The sequence below is a fragment of the Myotis daubentonii genome, chromosome 4 (assembly GCF_963259705.1).
Source record: "Myotis daubentonii chromosome 4, mMyoDau2.1, whole genome shotgun sequence".
Lineage (NCBI taxonomy): Eukaryota > Metazoa > Chordata > Mammalia > Chiroptera > Vespertilionidae > Myotis > Myotis daubentonii.
The window spans coordinates 25,573,114-25,588,323 of record NC_081843.1 but is presented as its reverse complement, the minus strand read 5'-3'; the positions used below and the strand labels follow the sequence as shown (position 1 = coordinate 25,588,323).

Here is a 15,210-nt window from a genome sequence, read left to right as displayed (position 1 = left end):
ACAGGGCTTCTATTTCCCCTTCAAACTCCATTCTCTCCATAAAATTAAGAATTTTTTTTTTGTTTGGACTGAGTTTTACCTCTCATTCCCATTTTACAGAATGGGAGGCCCCGTGGAATAATGTGGCCACTGGGAATAAAGACCGTTGGGAAGGGAGAGGACAGTGCTAATGCTGGTGCGGGACTTTTCTTTGTTCCTGGCAATTAGACACTTGATTTCTGGGCCGTGGGGCCTGTAGGATTGGGTCCAGCAATTAAAGGCACATGTTTCTTCTTTCTTCTTTTTTTAACCATGAGCAAAGTTATTAATGGGCCCTTGGCAGAGCAAATTAATTTTTTATTTCCTAATTAGGAAGAAGAGCAGGGACTGTGCGAGCACTGGTGGCACGGGTTCAGCACGGAGAACCTTGAGCCGACCTTGGAGTGGACACATTCTTTTCCAGACTTAAAAAAAAACAATTATCTCCTGCATTTCAGAATATTCAGTGAGCTCAGGAAATGAGAGTGGCTAGGCAAAGGAAAGAAACACAAAAAACAAGCAGGAAAATGAGAGGGGAGGATGAGAAGGAGGAGGCTTGGGTTGGGGCCCTGTCCTTCCCTCTCACTGGGAATGGTGGGAGTCAGAGGCAGGGTCTAGAACTCTTGCATGAAACAAGCCTACTGCTTTGATCTCTGGTGGCCAAGACAGGCAGCTGGCTCAAGAAGGCCATCTTGGTAAAAAAAAAAAAAAAAAAAAAAAAAAATTTACCCTCCTATTTTAGGAGTACTCTTGATAAGACAGCATCCTGCTGATTGAAACCTATCAGCCATTTACACCTTAGTATGAATTACCTCAACCAGATTTATTCTTTGATAGATGATCAGAGTTGGGTTCTTCAGAGGATGAAGGGGCTTACACTTGCTCAGTGGCTGATAGCATAACCAGTCCTTTTTTTTTTTTTTTTCTAGAAGCTTCTAAAGCTTTTCCCTTAGGTCCTGATACCCTGAGAGATACTTATGTCCCTTCTGGAAAGCTGCCTCTTGACTAATTTTTCCATCTCTACCAAAATTACTGATACTTAAAAGTAGGTAATTTGTAGTGGCACTATTCTATGCGAGCCCTAATGTGAAAACTATGGACTTCAGGTAATAATGATGTGTCAGTGTGGGTTCATCGACTGAGACAAATGTACCACTCTGGTGGGAGGTTGATAATGGGGAGGCTGTGCATGTGGGGACACAGAGGGATGTGGGAACTCTATGTACTTTTCATTCAATTTTGCCTTGAACCTAAAACTGCTCTAAATAATATAGTCTATTTAAAAATAAAATTCCAAATAAACCTAAGAATAGACCTTGGTAGGAAAACTACGGTTTTCTCTTTTTCTCTCTTCATCTGAATTCCTTCGTGCATCCTCTTTGTAGGAGGAGTAGATTGGGATGTTGGTCCAGGGTTTGAGGCCTAGCCCGTGCTCTACCAGCCATGTGGCCTTGGGCAAGTCACTTCCCCGGGGAGAGCCTCAGTTTCCCCATTTGGCAGACAGCACGGGGCTGCAGAAGGTACCCACAGAGCACGGCGTAGGGTTATCTGCCGTGGGTCACGGCTTCCGTGTCTTTCAGAGGCGAGTCTGGAGCCGGGAAAACGGAGAACACCAAGAAAGTCATCCAGTACCTGGCCGTGGTGGCCTCCTCCCACAAGGGCAAGAAGGACACAAGCATCACGGTGAGTGGCAGCGCCTGGTCGGTGCTGTGCCTTAGCGGACGGGTCTCCGGGCCTGTGGCCTGGCCGAGTGACAGGCAAGCACTGTTCAGAGGGCCGCACTTGGCGTTGTGAGCACCCGGGTCCATGTTACACTGCCCCCGCCCCTGACAGCTCACGGGGGGTCATGTTCCACCTGAGGGGTGCGTTTGGGTCTGGGACATGCCTTGCCTCAGCCAGTATCATCATCTGAGGGGCCTGTTTTGTGAAATGAGAGGAGCCCTCTCCCCAGCGCAGTGAGGCGTCTTGCTTTCTTTCCATCAGGGCTCTCCATAGTGGCCCAGTTGTCACTCTGCACCAGATAATTTCTCTGTTGTGAGGCCATCTTATGCCCTGTAGGTGTTAGCAGCATCCCTGGCCTCCATCCACCAGATGCTGGTAGTGACCTTCCCCCAGTTATGACCCCCAAACCTGTCTCTAGACACTGCCAGGTGTCCTCTGGGAGGCAGTCCCCAAATGGGAACCATTGCTTTATATCAAACATGTCAAACTCTTAGCCCGTGGGCCGCATGCCTCATGGATTTGGCCCGTGTTAGCCTTCGAGTTTGACATGCTTGCTTTATATGGATCTGCAAACTCCCTAGAGTGTGGCCCCCCTGTCATATCCTCCATGTGTCTTGGATGGGGGCACCAGGGTCTGGGAATATTGGTGTCACTCAGTATGTGGGCTTCGGTCCAGTGCCAGTGGCAGCCTCTGCCGTGAGCCATTGGGTTCCAGAACGTGCTCGGTGATGAGTCGGAGAGATGCTGTCATTCTAGTCCCTGAGCTCCCAGACACGGGGGAAACAGAGAGAGGCATCAACGACTCCCACCAATGACCCACGGTGACACAGTGGATCAGGGCTGGGGAGAAAAGCAGGTTTCTAGAGTGATCCCTTCCCGGGCCCATCCTTCTCTTCCTGCTCTCTGTCTGAGCCCTGCCTCACCTGTCCCAGAGGAGGGGACCTCCGTGGGGCTGCACAAAGGACTTTCCCACGGGAGAGATGGCAGCACGGAGGCTGAGGGTGGCCTGCTGCTGGCGCTCAGAGGCGGCCCTGGAGCAGCCACAGAGACCAGCCAGTCTGGAGGCCCTCGGTGATCCGGGAGGACACCAGTTTTAGCTTCAGGAACCTTCCTCCAGCAAACAAACGCGGAATGCCCAAGGCCCTGAGCCATCCCTGGCATGCCACGTAGGGAGAGAGAGCTGCAGGGTTTGCAGGCCAGTTAACTGCTGCTTCCACTGCCTTTCTCTCCCCTAGAACAGTACAAATAAGAAAGAATAATCCTATATAATAAAAGGGTAATATGCAAATTGACCCTAACAGCTGAACAACCAGGAACAACCGGTTGCTATTACACACACTGACCACCAGGGAGCAGACACTCAATGTAGGAGCTGCCCCCTGGTGGCCAGTGTGCTCCCACAGGGGGAGCACCACTCAGCCATAAGCCGGACTGACGGCTGTGAGTGCAGCGGTGGTGGTAGGAGCCTCTCCCGCACACGTGGCAGTGCTAAGGATGTCCGACTGCCGACTTAAACTGGCATGTGGACATCCCCCAAGGGCTCCTGGACTGCAAGAGGGTGCAGGCCGGGCTGAGGGACCCCTCCCCCCCGCCCGAGTACACGGATTTTCATGCACTGGGCCTCTAGTTCTTTTAATAATAACAATGGATCTTTATCCAGTGCTTGCTGGGTGCTAGGCCCTTCTTTCTCTGCACATGTAAACACAGCCCAGAGAGTCTCTCATCTGATACGGTCTCAAAGATCCCACCACGGCTGCTGCAGTTACCAAAACCTTTGAAATGTTTGGGTCAATAAGTTGTTAGACATGGGAGTGAGCAAACCTGAGAGAAAGAAACAGAATCGCAGAGGAGCTGCTGCTGTCCTGGTTATCTTGGGGAGTGCCGGCCGCTGGGGGGACTGAAAGCAGATGTCTCCAGCCCTGATGTATGTGTGACTGAAATAACACTGACGTTTGTTTTATACTGTATTGTTCAACTGCAGCAAGGCCCATCTCTTGCCTACGTGAGTAACTGGGAGTGTTTTCCTGGTGTGTACGGGAGGCACGGAGTGTATTTAGATCTGCATGGTCCTGTTGCACCCACTGAGCCCCGTAGCTGATGGTAGAATGGGCTAGGCCCCCGAGGTCCACCACCCAAACCAACAAACGCACCCAAATACTGCCCTGCGGGTGTCCGATGCCAGCGCGGGGTGTGGGGGTGCGGTGGCCACCCGCAGGACTCCCACTGGAATCCCCAGAGTCATCCTCCAACACGTAATGGGTTTCCCCGGTTCAGAATGAATCCCCCACACTCCCCACCAACGTGCCCACCACCAGTCCCCCAGCCTGGACCACCCTAGAGACATCGATCCCATCTGGTTGAAGGCTTTAGGATTGTCTGGCCCTAAAGCTTCCCTTGCTTGACTGACAGTCGGTAATGGCACCGCTGTGGCATGCCTCCTCCCTGCCATCATCCTACATTTCTCCCCGAGCCCTGCCCCCTGGCACTGGTGTGTCTTTGTGCATGCGTGTGCAGTGTGTCTCTCTCCTTGCATGCTGGTTGCTTGAACTAAGGCTCCCGAGACGGGGGTCTTAGCGGTTGCGATGCACTAGCTTTGGTGGCAGGGTAAGGCCCCAGCTATGCGACATATAACCGGGTCTTGCTCGGACCTCTGCGTATGTAAACTCATGTCTAACGCAGAGCTTGGGGGGCTGGCATGTGGGGTTCAGCCTGGAAGAGACCCGCAGGGGATCACACTCAATCCATCTCAGTTAGACCCTGGGCCGCAGTGTCACGGATGGATCAGGAGAGTCAGGATTCTAGTTGGGATCTGCTCCCGTGTGACCTTAACCAAGATGCTTATTGTCTCTGGGCTGTAGTCTCCGTAAAATGAGTGGTTTGGACCAGATCCCCATGTTGAGGGCTCTCCTGAGAAGGACCTTTTGGCCCCACCAGCTGGACTTGCCATTCTAGAAAAGGACTTTTTTGTGGGTATAGGGATCCCAAGTTTATGTTGACAAAGTGATCCCTGTAGACCTCCCCACCAGCCAAGGAAAGCCCATCACTCTCATCATAAATTTCCACAAACCGCGATTCCAGGGCACTCGTCCCACTAGTGGCTGGGGTTTCACAGAGATGACACCGTGGTTTCACCTCCTTTGGGGGCTGCAGAGGAGGAGGCATATGGATAAGCACACACAAACAGCAGCTTCCTGTCGTGTCCCTTTAGGGACAGCTGCCCTGGTGTGCAGAGGGGCAGCAGAAAGCTGGCACTCCCTCCCTTTCCCCCTTTAGAACTTCCCCAGCTTCTTTTTCGCCCTGCCCTGCTGCCCTGGAAAAAAAAAGGGGAGGGGGGACAGGGACATCAGCAGACAGAACCAGGAGAGAACCCTCAGCACCCATCACTCCCCAGCGAGACCTGGACAAGAGCTTGGACAGGGAGGCCTCCGGGCCAGGCTGCTGCCGCCACGGTTTGGGGCTAGGCAAGGAGCAGCTCCTCGCTTCCCGGCATCACTTACCTCGTTGGCCCTTTGCTGCCATGGTTAACCACGTGACTGCCTTGTGCACAGAGCCCCTCGGAGGGCCCGTGGGCTGGTCCAGCCTCCGCTGCCTTTAACCTGCTGAATGGAGCTCAGGAACCTGCTTTGAAGCTTTGTTCCGCAGTCGGTTAGAAGCGTTCCGGTGGGTTTTGCACATTCCTTACGTATCTCCCCGGGAGCCTTCCGGAAATAGTCCCACAAAAGGAGACGTTGCAACTTACCAGAAAACCGCACTAAAACCATCAGGAGTGGTTTAGCGTGAAGATGGTTGTTTGTTAAACATAAACAGCAGCAGCAGCAGTGCCATGGGCAGTGGAGCGCCCTGCACTGTGATGTACATGACATCCCCGGTGTTGTGTGGTGCGAAGTTCTGATTGGCTTGGATGCTGCAGGCATGTGCCGGCCACTAGGAAAAAGTGGCCTCCTAGGGAACAGGGCCCAGCTACCAGCTCAGCCAGTCGTCGCTTCCAAAACCCTCAAGTAAATGTGGACATGAGTGCTGGGCTCTCAGACGGGGTAGGAGATAGGAGGGAGAGGACCTATGGGGGAAGAGCTGCGTTTGGGGACAACATCCAAGGTAGAGCTATCAGTGCCTGGGTCTCTCTCTCCAGTAACTAGATATGAATGAATTTTAGGGAGAGCTGGAAAAGCAGCTTCTGCAAGCAAACCCGATCCTGGAGGCTTTTGGCAACGCCAAAACAGTGAAGAACGACAACTCCTCACGATTCGTAAGTAGCAAAGCCGTGTGGGTTTCGGGAAAAGGCTCGGGTCCTGTGTTGTCATCTCTTGCCCGAGAAAGCCGAGTATGTGTTTGCAGGGGAGCCTGGGGTGGAAGGTATAGAGGCACAGGCCACATTTTGCTCTGTGTTTTCAGTTCCATCGTGACCTTACAACCCTCAAGGGCTCCTGCCACTCCTTCCTTCCTTCATCCAGTATTCATTCAACAAATATTCGTTGAGAATCTTTTGTGACGAGGCACCTTGCTAGGCACTTGACATTCATAACTGATTCTATAAATATTTATGAGCACATAGTATGTGCTGGACACTTATATCCAATACTCGTTCATTTATGCGGCAAAACATGAATTGAGTACCTACTAGGTACCAGGCACATACATGCTTCATAAACATTTATTAAGCACCTACTGCATACAATCATTCTGGTAGGTATTTTTATGCATACCATTGTTAAATGTTTGTGTTTTTTTTTTTAATTTGCTCAGTTCATTTTTGTTAAGCACGTACTGTATAGCAGGCACTGAATTAGGCTCACAGGATCAGGTGTGGTTACAGCCCTCATGAAGCTTGTGGTCTAGTTGGGCAGCCAATAGTCAACAAGCAGGAGGCGCCACCTTCCCGCACACACTTCCCCGGGCTTCAAAGGCCTCCTTTCCACCGGAGAACCCTGAAAGTGGGTGGTTGATGACACCTAGAAAAATTTTGTTGCACAAACTGAAGAGTGGCTTCCATAGGAGAAAGATACGTTCGAGTGGGGATTCTGAGGAAAAATTGAGGATTTTGGAAATCTGGGGGCGTGCTGATTGCGATGTCACATGACTGGGGGCCTCTGCTGATTTCCAGGGGCCCCTCTGAGCTGTCACGCGCCTGGGAGGGGACCCTGGGAAAACCTCTTGGTGGAAACCTCTGCTCTGTCCCCTGGAGCTGCTCTGCCCACCACCCCTGTGTCCTCTACACTCACACGGCGGTCCGCAGCCCTGTCAGCCTCAAGACCCACTTTTTATAATAAATAACTCTGCAATGTCCCCTTTCCTTTCCCAAAATTAGAGTTGCAGATAACTTCCTACCACATCAGATGAAAGCAAATCAGCATGATGCCTTTACTATAAGGAGAAGTAAAACAATTCATAACTGTGCATGTCAGCCTGTCAGTGCTCAGGCCAGAGGATCTAAGCCAGCGGTTCTCAACCTGTGGGTCACGACCCCTTTGGCAGTGGAACGACCCTTTCAAAGGGGTCGCCTAAGGCCATCCTGCATATCAGATATTTACATTACGATTCATAACAGTAGCAACATTACAGTTAGGAAGTAGCAACGAAAATAATTTTATGGTTGGGCCACAACATGAGGAACTGTATTTAAAGGGCCAGAAGGTTGAGAACCACTGACCTCAGCAGACACAGTGGGGCAGTCACACACCTGCATTTACATCCAGGATCCTGGGGCCTGGAAGCTGCAAATGCAGACCCACCGGGGGGGGGGGGGGGGGGGGGGGAGGTGGTCTGGGGACTGATGCCTGGGACGGGATTTTCCGAAATACGCTTGGGAAAGCTCTGAACCAACGAACAGTTTGCTCTAGAAGGTCGCATGGCGGTGACATGCTTCTCTCCAAACAGCATTTAACATGTCTGTGTGTTTACCTGAAACAAGGTCAGGTTCTAGGTCAGCTAATTACAAACAGGCTTTTCACTTCCGTGACTGTCAGATGGGACATTGGAAAGTCACAGGGAACGTGGACAGCGCTTGCTGGCTGGGATTCTCCCGGTTGTTGCAGGATGCTCAGCATCCTTGGCCCCTGTCTGCTAAAAGGAGTGGCCCCCACCATCCTGTGACACCCCAATCAGCCACGCCCCCAGATGTCCACAATCCTCATGGCAGATGTGCTGCCTCCACTGAGAAGCACTGCATTTGTGTGTCGCAAACCAGCGTAAAGTTAGTTTCTAGACAAAAGTGAGGGCAAATCCGAAGTGAATGCCGAACATGTGCTCCGCTCACCGGTGCCCATGCTTTCTTGGGAGGGAGGGAGGGGGGTGGCCCCAGGACCAGCAGGTTTTCTGTGTCAGCTGCCATGACTTTGGTCCGCCCAGTCGTTCTACTGCCCTACCTCCTGATGGGGAGAGTGAGGGTTTTGCCAAGACCTGAGCAAACCCAGGGGGCTGTGTCCATCCCGGTGAATACCTCCCACCATGTGCAGCCGGGTGGGCGGAAAGGATGCGATCCTTTGTCAGCTTTTGGAAAGTAGGTAAAGGCCTGGGGCGGAGGGGTGGTTTGGGGGTTCAGCTGAGGCAGAGGTAGGTGGGTTGGGCAAGTTCTCCCGGTTAAGACAGTTGATGAGCCCCAGGGCCGGGGGGCAGGGCCAGACCTGCCCAAACAGCCTCCGATGCAGGCCTGCTGGGATAGGCGGCTGCGGGAGTCCCTGTCCACGCTCACCCGCCCCTCAGAGGAGGTTGTTTTGAAACTGGATGAACTTGGGCCTGACTCCCTGTGGAGGACCCAGCACGTTTTTGGGTGGGCAGCGGGGAGGGAGCCCTCCAGCCAGTGAAAGTGGCCAAACATGCCTCCTCCTGATGGCTCTACCCCTTAGGAGCGCTAGGACACTGGGCGGCTCTCTCGGCCTCAGTTTTCCCACCTTCCAAATGGGGGTAGCTGTGACGGGCTGAAGGTCATGGCTAGAGCCGAGTGAAACTGACTTGTGAAAGTGTTTTATAAGTTCTGTGGCTCCGTAGGCCCTGGGTCATCCCAGCTCAGAGATGGTGGTTCCTTCCAACCAGTTCCCTCTGAGACTCTGAGGCCGTGGGGTCCCCCCTGCCCCTCGAATGCTCCCTGCCATCTCCCTGCCCATTTGCCTGCAGGAATGGGTGAGGGGCTGAGGCCGGGGAACTGACCATTTCCTGTGCTTTCCCGTTCGGCAGGGCAAATTCATCCGCATCAACTTCGACGTCACGGGTTACATCGTGGGAGCCAACATTGAGACGTGTATCCTCTGCTGAGCCTGGGCCCCGTGGGAGCCCCGCCCAGCCAACCTCCCGCAGCGCCTGAGGGGGCCCAGAAAGGCACCAGAGCTGCCCCTCCGTCCCCAGGCTCCTGGGTTCTGTCCCTCAAAACCCTCAGACCCTGGGGGCCTTCTCCCTTAGTAGCAGGCATTGTGGTGTGGCCGTCCAGGGTTTGAACCCCAAATAGCCGGCATTTGACTCTGGGGTGGCCTCTCCCAAGCTGAGTGGCCTTGGGCCAGTTACTCAACTTCTCTGTGCTGCACCAGTGAAGTGGGGATGGGAACAGTATACCAATCCCGAGAGGTGTGGGAAGAACAAAGTGAATTAACTTACGCAAAGCTCTCGGAGCCATGCCAGGGATAGGGTAAGGGCCGGCCGGGTCTTGGCTAGTGTGTGAACTTCACTTCATCCTTATCAAGCCATGGTCCAAGGTCAACCCCAGGCCTCTTGTTCTTAGAGAGCTGCTCTGTGACCAGCTCCAGCCCACAGACAGGAAACGGGCCGCAATCGAGCTTTCCCAGGGGAACGGTCATGCTGCACAGGCCGCACAGAGCATCTCTGGAGAATCTGGGTGGTGAAGGGGAGCCCAGTTAGAAGTTTCTGGACTTGGGGACCACATCTGGGGTTTAGTAACTGATCAGCGTAGCAGCATCACAGGCGCCGCGCGGGCTCACGGGTATTATCTTTTCATGGCTGCTTGTGGGCCGTTTGTTTGGCACTGACAAGACCCAGGGGAGTGTTGTGGTTGCATTTGGTGCCCAGGATAACAGGGTAGGCTTTGGAATGGCATGGGTCTGGGTCCAGGTCTCAGCTCTGCCACATGAGCTGCAGGGCTTGGGCGAGTCTCTTAACCTCTCCAAGCCTCAGTTTTGCCACCTGTAAAGTGGGAATGATGGCAGCACCTACCTGTGGTGCTGTACTTGAATTATGGTTGAATAAATGACGTGCACGTCCCTTCACACGGTGCTTGGCCTGAAGTGAGCCTCTGATTCGTGGTGGCTGTGATGTTATGGTTAGTTAACCTTTGCTTAGAGCCCACGAGAGGCGACTTATGGTCTCTTTATTCCATCTGGTACAACAGCCCAGCCACCCATCTGCCCTTCCCCACCATCCTCAATGGTCTCCATGCCCAGCGGCCCACCCCCACCCGGAACCCCACCCCAGCCATAGCAGGACAGCTCTCCTTAGACTAACTGGCAGGGTTTGCAGTCTCTCTTCCAAGGCCAGTTCTCTGGGTCACGGTCACTCAGTCCGCCAGGGCTGGCACCCACTCTGTGAAGCCCAGCTCCTTGGCTTGGTGGTTCGGCCCTCACCTAGCTGTGCCCTCTCCTGGGAGATGTTCCTCCTGGAGCTGCAGTTTCTTTATGTGGAAAATGCAAATATTATTCATACTTACTTCCTAGGAGGGTTTGTGAAGCTTAAATGAGACAAGGCGTGTAAAACAGAACAGAGATTACTAAAGCATAGAGAGGGTAATTATTTTTACTCTGTAGCATGTAAAGACAGCTCACTCTATAGAAGGGGAGTTGGTGATGGTTGTTGGGGTCTTTGGACTCCTGTCTTTTTATGCTGTTCCTTTCCCCTCTGTTCCCCTCACTTCTCTCTGGGCTGGGGACTGTGGCTGCACCCAGTGGTTTCATTTTGGATCCCTGAGCCAGAACCAGCAGGTTGGCCCCGGGTGAGTCAGGGTGGGTGGCTTGACTCGGCCCGTCAGTGCGGCTCTTCAGAACCCTCTGGGGAGCCTTTCCCTTGTCCTGGAGGTTTTCCCTCCAGCACCTCATGCAACAGGGACTGGGGAAGAAGGTTGAGTTCCTGCAAGGGGCACACCCATGGTATCCCCAGAATTCTTAACTCCTCCCAAACCAGATCTGCTAGAAAAGTCGCGGGCGATTCGCCAAGCCAAGGACGAGAGGACGTTCCACATCTTTTACTATATGATTGCTGGAGCCAAGGAGAAGATGAAAAGTAAGTGACTGGCAAGGATGCGTGTTGGGAGGTTTCAGCCCTTCCCGTCATCATCATCTGGGGTCCGTTGATCGGCTATTAAAACAGCCTGAGATCCTTCCAGGGAAAGAACTGTATCTTTGGGTGGCAGATGCATTGTTCGTCATCTCCTTTCAGAGAGTGAGTGTGGCTTTTGTTCAGGTGTTCTCATTTACTGAGCACCTACTATGTGACGTAGACATCGAGTCCAATTAGGCATTAGATCATTAAGTCCAATTAGACCTGGAGACATGGAGTTCAATCAGACACAATCTATGCCTTCCAGGAAGGGAGAGAGACAATGGCTATATTTGTCAGTTGATAAAACTTGCAAGTATATAAGATACAATGTTTTAAGGAATTTGGAGGGGAGGTGGGACTAAGCACTTTTCATTACATATGTTTTGAAAGTGACTTTTGAAGTGGTCTTTGTAGGGCCCAGGGTTCACAAACTTTCTGAAAAGGACTAAATAGTAAATCGTTGAGGCTTTTTGCAGGCCACATGGTTTCTGTCACAGCTACTGGGTTCTGCCATTGTACACAATGGAAAGCAGCCAAGGGCAATACATAAACCAGTGGGCACAGCTGTATTCCCGTAAAACTTTATTTACAAAAATAGGAGGTGTGCTGACCTCTGTTGTAGGGAAAATATTGTTTTCCATAAAAAGTTTATGCTTTCTGCCATTGGGAAGTGATACATTCTCGACCTGTAGTTTTCTACTAATTCTTTTTTTTTTTAATATATTTTATTGATTTTTTACAGAGAGGAAGGGAGAGAGTTAGAAACATCGATGAGAGAGAACCATCGATCAGCTGCCTCCTGCACATCTCCCACTGGGGATGTGCCCGCAACCCAGGTACATGCCCTTGACCGGAATCGGACCCGGGACCCTCCAGTCCGCAGGCCGACGCTCTATCCACTGAGCCAAACCGGTTTCGGCTCTACTAATTCTTAAAAGAATATATAAATCGCCTCGCTGAAAAAGGAACATACGAATAAATATAGGTACATGATACAGTCTACATTCTAGTGATAAGTTTAAGACTAAAACTTTAGGAAAACAATACAAACTTTACTTCCCGTCATTTTTGTGGCCCCCTTTAGTTATTTAGGTTAAGAATTAGGTGTATTGCAATATGCCACCACTAGAGGGGGCAGTATTCATTGTTTCTTCTTGATGCTTGATGGTCTGGAGGAATTTTGGACTAAAGGGGGCATGCTGAACGGATGCTATACACCCACAAATAGGTAAATTAATAGTTACACTATGGGGTGGCCCAGGGAGAAATGTTTACATCCTTTCTTCTCTTTAGCACCAAAGTCAACAGTTTGGTTGTTCGGTAACTTGGGTTCTAGTTTTGTGCTCTGTGGCTGGTCTTCCCCAAATTAGGTAAGGGTGAGGCTAGCAGCTAAGGTTCCCAGGAGCCATGTGTATTCTTGATGGTAGATCTTGGAAGAGGTTAGGTGTTTAGAGAAAATAAATTATTTTAAATGTATCCATCGTCTGGATAATGAGGTCTTGGCAAAGACCCAAATTCCTTGTGACGTTAATCAGGCATTTCAGTTAATCCAAGGGCTTGAGTTAACTGGTGTCGGGTCAGTTTGACCTTGAGTTGATCAAGTAGCTTCCAAGTGACTTGACCCATGAAAGACCTCTGTTTTAAAATAAAAGTACCTCACTGACTTCCCTTCCCAGCCTAATTAAAGGTCGATCTGGAAGAGGACACTTGATGTCTTGGAGGGTGTTATAAAAGCAAGAAAAAGAAGCAGTTATAAATTGGGGGAAGAAAGGGATGGTGGCTGAGGTACAAATGTATGTAACCATGACATTACAGAAAACGATGTTAAATAGATGTAACCATATAAGCAAGGAGCTGGCAAATGCAGACCATATGTTTTGTCACAACTACTCAACTCTGCCTTTGTAGTAGGACAGCAGCCATAGCCAGTAGACCGGGAATAGAAGTGGCTGTGTTCCAATAAAACTTTATGTACAAAAAAAACCAGCAGACCAGATTTGCCAACCCCTGACAGAAACCTTATCTACTGATTCAACTGGAAATAGTTGGTGGAGAGGGAGGATAGTGTAAGAGAGCTCAATCTTTATCCACCATGGTAGGAAGTCAATAGATAATATCTAATTTTGACATATTCAGAAGTAGCCTATTATATATGATATAGCAACATCACATTACATACAGTAAGCTTATTATATGTAGAGATCATGGTAACTACCTGAAGAAACAGCTAAAAGAGATAAAAGCAGTTATTGTGGGGTAAGGTGAGAGTCAGAGAAGGGGTGGGACAGAGAATGGCATTTTTATGATCAACCTTTTGGTAGTAATTGATTTTAAAAATTCATGTGCATATATGATTTTATTTTATAAAATTTAATAAATGGACAACTAAAGAGTGGTCTAGCTTTCCAGACACCTGTGTTCCTGAAGGCAGGGTGCCTGTGGGCAATTGAGATAAAGGTGTCCCTCCTTCTGGGTGAGTGCAACCCCATGTCAGGGGTCCTGGCTTAGCCGGTGGAGCCAAGGCTGAATTTCAGGGTACCCTGGGCAGTGCATAACCTGCCCCCACGTAGGAGGCCAGTGGTGACTGGAGAAGCCGTCTATGAGATGATGCAGAAGGAAGGGGACAGAAACTGTGATGGTCCAGACCCTCTACCAGATTCCCGTCTGCCGTTCAAAGTAGCTGTGCGCCTTCCTGACCACACCCCACCTCCCCCTCCTTCCAGGTGACTTGCTTCTGGAGGGCTTCAGCAACTACACGTTCCTCTCCAATGGCTATGTGCCCATCCCCGCCGCCCAGGACGATGAGATGTTCCAGGAAACCTTGGAGGCCATGAGCATCATGGGCTTTAGTGAAGACGAGCAGCTGTGTAAGTCTTCACACCCTGAGGCGGGGCTGGCGAGGGGACCTGGATTCTCAGCTAGGGGCTCTTCTCCGGTCAGGACACATTTCTGTTCTCTGAATTCCCCAACGCCCCTTCCCCCTGAACAAAACAGGAGAATGAAAAGGAATATTACTGTAGGTGGTTTGTTGGTGTTTTTAAAAAGTGGCTGCATAAATTAGGGCTCTTTCAGTTACAAGTGACCCAAAATTGTCTTCAGCAAAAAAAGGAAAATGATTCACTCAGAGCTGAAAAGTCAGGGACACTGGTTTCAGGAACAGTTAATTCTAGGGGCGCAAAGGTTGTCTCTAGAACCCGGTCTCTCAACAACATTGACGTTAGGAAGGCTGTAGTGTCTTGGCAGCAAAATGGCTGCTGCAGCTCCAGCCCTTACATCCTCTGGGTTTACGTCCGACAGAAAAGAGCAGAGTGGATTCTCTGCTTGAGTTCCTCAGTGGAGTCTCATTGACTCTTATCGGTTGCCCTAGGTTGATGTTGATATACCCGAGCTACTCGTTGTAGCCAGGGTTGTGGAAAGCTCTGAGTAGCTCAGGTCTCTGTTCTGTTCTTGGACCTGGAGGTAGAGAGGTAGTTGGCCTCCTCACGAACATGTGGGCAGAGGATATGGGACAGTGAATAATTGAGGCGGTGAGTTTATTCGGGCTCTTCCTGGAAAGCCAGTCTGGTGATAGACCAATATTGATTAACTGGGGGAGGGGGAGTCCCTCAGCCCGGCCTGAGCCCTCTTGCAGTCTGGGACCCCTCGGGGGATGTCCTCCTGCTGGCTTAGGCCCGATCCCCAGGGGGGTCAGATACACGGCAGCAGTCAGACATCTCTCTCACAGCCTGGGGGGCTCACAGTCCAGGACCCCTCCCTCCTTACCACCCGCCTGCAATGGAGGCCGGAGAGGCTCCCACCACCACCACTGCACTCACCAGCCGTGAGTGCGGCTTTTAGCTGAGCGGTGCTCCCCCTGTGGGAGCGCACTGACCACCAGGGGGCAGCTCCTGTGTTGAGCGTCTGCCCCCTGGTGGTCAGTGCATGTCATAGTGACCTGTTGTTCCACTGTTTGGTTGATTTGCATATTAGGCTTTTATTATATAGAATGTCATCAACCACTGACCAAGAGACACACTTGCCCTTGAGAATAGGGCAGCTCAAAGAGATACGCTTGGTCTCCACACTGTGCTTCAAGAAACACTTTTCCTTCTGGGTTAGATGTGCCCCAGTGTTCAAGGTTATTCTCTTTTGGGAACACCAGGGCAGGATTGTGGAAAATTTCCCTTCCTTCCCACGCCCCTTCGGAGCCCCAGAATAGCGCTAAGGTTGCTGAAA

The 15,210-nt window shown here is 51.1% G+C and overlaps 1 protein-coding gene across 5 annotated transcripts in view; it reads left to right on the top strand.

Moving 5' to 3' along the window:
- MYH11 (myosin heavy chain 11) overlaps positions 1–15,210 on the top strand; it is a 118,723-nt gene that overhangs the window by 60,422 nt on the left and 43,091 nt on the right. For 3 of the 5 annotated variants that reach the window (XM_059693265.1, XM_059693269.1, XM_059693267.1), the window contains exons 5-10: positions 1,599–1,701; positions 3,722–3,742; positions 5,894–5,986; positions 8,911–8,974; positions 10,858–10,956; positions 13,719–13,862. In XM_059693265.1, coding sequence (XP_059549248.1) covers positions 1,599–1,701; positions 3,722–3,742; positions 5,894–5,986; positions 8,911–8,974; positions 10,858–10,956; positions 13,719–13,862 — 524 coding nt within the window. The remainder of the gene's footprint in view (positions 1–1,598; positions 1,702–3,721; positions 3,743–5,893; positions 5,987–8,910; positions 8,975–10,857; positions 10,957–13,718; positions 13,863–15,210) is intronic. The other 2 variants (XM_059693266.1, XM_059693268.1) reach the window with 1 other exon arrangement.